The sequence below is a fragment of the Dipodomys ordii genome, unplaced genomic scaffold, assembly GCF_000151885.1.
Source record: "Dipodomys ordii isolate 6190 unplaced genomic scaffold, Dord_2.0 Scaffold124, whole genome shotgun sequence".
Taxonomy (NCBI): domain Eukaryota; kingdom Metazoa; phylum Chordata; class Mammalia; order Rodentia; family Heteromyidae; genus Dipodomys; species Dipodomys ordii.
Window position 1 is genome coordinate 1,906,441 of NW_012267340.1, and position 5,104 is coordinate 1,911,544.

The 5,104-nt window shown below is 48.8% G+C and overlaps 1 protein-coding gene across 1 annotated transcript in view; it reads left to right on the top strand.

Annotated features, from left to right (window-relative positions):
- Plod2 (procollagen-lysine, 2-oxoglutarate 5-dioxygenase 2) overlaps positions 1-2,071 on the top strand; it is a 42,602-nt gene extending 40,531 nt beyond the window's left edge. The window contains exons 20-21 of the mRNA XM_013029878.1: positions 943-1,068; positions 1,402-2,071. Of these exons, the coding sequence (XP_012885332.1) occupies positions 943-1,068; positions 1,402-1,557 (282 nt within the window). The 3' untranslated portion in view covers positions 1,558-2,071. The remainder of the gene's footprint in view (positions 1-942; positions 1,069-1,401) is intronic.
- The last annotated feature ends 3,033 nt before the right edge of the window (positions 2,072-5,104 follow it).

The following is a 5,104-nucleotide window of genomic DNA, read 5'->3' on the forward strand; positions in this document are numbered from 1 at the left end:
CCCCACCAACCCACCCACATGAACCCCCGCCAGCCCCCAGCCAGCCTCCCCACCAACCCACCCACATGAACCCCCGCCAGCCCCCAGCCAGGCGCCCCACCAACCCACCTACATGAACCCCAGCCGCTGGTGGCTAGCAGGCTGCTCTTTTTTAAACAAATTATATTTTTATTTTATCGGTTATTATAAAGGCGATGTACAGAGGGATTAGGGTGACGTAAGTCAGGTAGTGAGTACATTTCCTTTTGAGTCGTGTTGCCCCATGCCTCATTTTCTGCCAGTTTTTTCCCTCTCCACGAGCAGTTCATGTTCCACACAGTGCCCAGGGAGTGCCACTGCTGCGTTTATCCCTCCACGTCTGTGCGCCCTTACCCCCACCCCCCCGAAACAGATCAACCTACAGACAAGACCAACAGTACAGAAATCAAAACCAGCGGCACAGGGGAAAAAGTAACACAAACAAGAAGCAAAATGATATGAAAAGTCTCATTTTCATTTCTTGGGGTTCATTTCGATAAACGTTTTATATGATCCCGTGCCCAGAGCCGTTGAGACTTGGTGACCCACTCCTGACAAGCTCCTCCTTTGGTCTCCCTGTGAGATTCTCCAGAGCCCTGTGGGATTTATCATAGCCAAGTATATTCTTTTTTGTTGTTGTTGTTGGTCGTGGGGCCTGAACTCTGGGCCTGGGCGCTGTCCCTCAGCTCTTCAGCTCTAGGCTAGCGCTTTATCACTTGAGCCACAGCGCCACTTCCGGCTTTTTTATTTTCTGCTTATGTGGTGCTGAGGAATCGAACCCAGGGCCTCATGCATGTGAGGCAAGCGCTCTACCACTGAGCCACCTTCCCAGCCCCCAACCAAGTGTATTCTTTTACCATCCAGTGCGTTTACTTGTAGATGCGTAGGCTTACTTGCTTCCCTCCATTTTTCTGGTGTTCCCAGGGGTTTGCGCTATTGAATTTTGTGGTGAAGTATTCTCCCGAGAGGCAACGGTCTCTCCGTCCGCACCATGATGCCTCGACCTTCACCATCAACATCGCCCTCAATAACGTGGGAGAAGACTTCCAGGTAGCGTGACCCGGGGTGGTCGGGCTTGTGCTATTGTTTTGGTTCGTTTCTGTCTCAGATCTCAGAGGGCGTTATTTGAATATTGCCCGTGATTTAATGCCTAAAAATACTCAGGTGTACGCACAGGTGGGAGGGGAAGTGGGTAAACTGAGGCACCGGCCGGGGAGAAATGGAGGGGGACAGAAGGGGCGCACTACCGTAGAAGACTGATGGAGACGGATTGTTCTCACACACACCGACGTGTCGGATTGAAACCTCTCCGTGAGACGACTCGATGATCACTCAGTAAGATGAAGATTAAGCCAAGACGTGTGTTCGGTTTGCCTTTCTTAGGGAGGCGGATGCAAATTCTTGCGGTACAACTGCTCCATCGAGTCCCCAAGGAAAGGCTGGAGCTTCATGCACCCCGGGAGGCTCACACACCTGCACGAGGGGCTGCCCGTGCGAAACGGCACCAGATACATCGCCGTGTCCTTCATCGACCCCTGAGTCACCGCCCTGCCTCTCCTGCGATTTCCCCTTGGATCGGACGTCTGGTGCAGACAACGTCTTTGAGGAAATGAGAGGAACACTTGAGTAACGCCAACTCAACAACTTTGCTTTGGGCCAAACATTTGAGACGTTTGAAAAAATACATATATATAAATGTACTTATATATGTATAGCAGAAAAAATAGGTTTGCTTCTCAGTGTCTGCTCTGAGCCTTAAGACACAGGTTGAAGAAGAGAAGAAAAAAAAAGTAATTTATTTCTACGCCTGACCGTCTCTGATAAGCGGCGGCAACTTCCTGAATCTGGGTTTCCAGCTGCTCAGGGATTCAGGTACCAGTATGCAAAGCCGCGAGTGACGTCTAATAATATTTTATTTAAGAAAAGCTCGAGAAGAATTTTATTTATAAATCTATGGGGTGGGGGTGGGGGAATGCTAAAAAGCAAAACAGGATAGAGACACAGACGAGCCCGTGGTGAGCCCGGAAGCCCGGCTCTGGCTGAGGTCATGGTCATCCGCCTCGGGTGCCCACTCCTGCAGCCGGTGAGGACACAGGGAAAAGTAAGATCAGTGGGAAACCACGTGGACTTTCCTGCAAGCAGCAAGAAGCGTTCTGGAGTGTTTCCCGGCCTTGTTAGACACTGAACCCTGTGTCTGTCCTTCAGTCGACCTTCTGGTGTGCATCCTGTATCTCCGGTGTCTTTAAATCAATTACAGGGGTTTTTACTTGTTTTGTTTCGTTTTACTTGTTTTTTTTTTGTCTAGTTGTAGAACATAGGTAGGAAAGCAAAAAAAGGAAAAAAAAAGTTACTGAGCTTAGTTGTGCCTTTTGAGACTTTTTGAAAACCTCTTTAAGTACTTGAATTTTATGTCAGGAAAATAAACGTTTGAGCCTTGTTTTTCCGTCTTGCCTTTGGCCTCCTCGTTCTTTTGGGGGGAGGGGAAAAGAAGTGGGGTACGAGGGAGGGTCACCCCCATTTTCTTTTCCCCGCAAAATCTCTTATTTAAAATTTCCCTGATTTTCTTAATACCTCTTTTATTCTCACCCACTCTTAGAAACTTCCTGCTCCGCCCCCCCCCCAGCAAAACATTTGCTGATTTCATTTAAAAATATTTCTCTGCGTAAGATTTCAACATCTTTATTGTAGCTGCTGGTTTTAGTTTAAAGGTTACCTTCCAAAGAAGTTCTTAATCCTGGTGCAAAAGCCCATCCTGGTGCTACGTGTGAGAACATGAGGAGAAATAAAATAGTTTGAAGTGTTGTTGTTTTCTCTGGTTGATTTTTACCTGTGGCCCCAAATGTAGAACAGATATCTTGGTGGAAACGAATTTTTTTTCAGTTTGCGTGAGAGGTTAGTTCCAATTATATCAATTCTATGATGATCCACCCTGCGTCTGGCGATTTGATCTCAGCTATTTGCACATGAGCGAACACGATCACCTGCACAGTGCCTTTATCTCGCGTGGTTTTACCTGCTGTGTCTGTGGTGGGACAGGTGTCATTTCGGGGCAGTGGGGACGGCGGAGGGGTGGGACAGGTTATGGCCGTCGCTCAGAAGCGGCTTTCTGCAGGAAGGGCCTTGGCTTCTGATTCTCTGGGTTTCTTTAGTAGCAAGCACCGAATCATTGTGCGTCAACCGGGCTGGAAAACCACCTGGGTGATGATGATTTGGGAATTCTAGGATTGTGTTTCGGTCGTGTTAAAGTCAAGAGCTGTAGCTGCTGGTCTGGGGCAGCCGGCAGCCAATCGCGGCTGACCGGAGAGCAGGTGGGGGCCACCTGGTACGGCGCAGAGGAAGGGGCGGCCTCTCTCCCAGTGTGTGTCTCTGCTGTGGTCTCTCCCCCCCCCCCCCCCCCCGCGGCTGGCACAGTGGGCTTCCCAACACCTGATCTCAGCGTACAGTCGTTGTCAACTAAAGTAACTTCAGATTTGTCAAAGTCCAGCAACTTCCAAGGCGGGGACTAGAGAAGTGGTCGCACTTCTTTTCAACCTTCTGAACAAAGACTGTTTAGAGAATCGGATGTTTTAAGATAGCGCATGTCGGCAACACGGAATGATCTCTGAAAACTTTGTTCCTACTAAGCTGCTTTGCCTGTGTGCTTGCTTGTTGCTTTGCTAAATATTTGTAACGTGACAGCCCCATCTTGTGGTCAAATAGAGAGTTCACCGAGGCTAACCTTGGCACACAGTGCGAAAGCCTGGATTTTTTGATGGATTCAGACCCAGCTTCAATTTTAATGTTAATTTTTTTTATCTTAAAGGCTAATGGGGAGAATCACTGCAGGTGTTGGTTTGTTTGTATCATTCTTTAATTGTAATGGACAACACAGTATTTCACGAGGAGGAAGTGTAGCACCTTATTCCAAAAAGGATGCAAACTAATTTTCCTAAACTATGGAGGTGATTGGTCTTCGATTCTTCTCTAGAGAATTCTGGTCAGTGGTCTACAGTAGGGTCCTAAAATGGATGTTGAAACATCATACCTGACACACTGGTTTGGAGTAGACAAGGTAAGCGATCTAATATTATACCCGCACTTCCATCAAGTCCTTTAAAAAAAGAATTACTCTGTGTCCAGGGGAAGCAAATGATAGGAGTTTGTTTGTTTTTGCTTTTGCTGGTCTTGGGGCTTGAACTCAGAACCTGAGCACTGTCCCACTGAGCTTCTTTGTGCTTAAGGCTAGCACTCAACCACTTGGAGTCACAGCAGCACCCTTTCTAGCTTTTTCTGAGTGATTTCTTGGAGATAAGAGTTTCATGGGCTTTCCTGTCCAGGCTGGCTTCAAGCTGTGATCTTCAGATCTCAGCTTCCTGAGTAGCTAGGGCGACAGGCGTGAGCCACCAGCACCTGGCTAATGTACTCCTTGGGCACCTTGACCGACTGCAGCTACCTGTCCCGACACGGAGCTATCCCAACGTGAGCGAGAGGGATCACCGCGTAAGCCTCCCATCCTGCAGTACAAACACGAGTCTGTGGTCTGCCCTGCCCCTGTGAGCGCAGACAGGGTGTTGATTTACACCCTGAGCTCCTTGCGGGCAGGGGCGGGTCTCTGGGGGCGGTCTGACAGAGAGCAGGGTTGGGGGTCCTGGGGCTTGCTTTTCTGTCTGAGGTTTGTATCTGAATCACACCGTCCCCGGAGGAGGACAAGAAGTCTTGCGTCTCATGGGGAGACAAGAATAGAATCGGGTCTGTGTCTACTTCAGGTGTGAGATGCAGACTGGAGTGAGGTTGAGGGGATGGTGAAGGGAATGAGGATTCGTACAAGGAAACCTGTGGCCGTCCTGATTCTGGTCCGTGTGTGTGTGTGTGTATGTGTGCACATTCTAGGCCTTTAATAATTATTATGTATAATTAATAATCTTGAACGGAAGCGATCGGATGCATACATCTTAAAACAGTTTTCGGAAATGTGCTCCTCTGGATCCATCCAACCACCCGTGGGCCGCACGCTGCCTAGTTTGCCCTCCCGCCTTTAAACTGAAAAAACAGCTCTAAACTCGGAGCATTGGCAGGCAGCGGGTTTCCCAGAGGCCCAGCCCAGGGG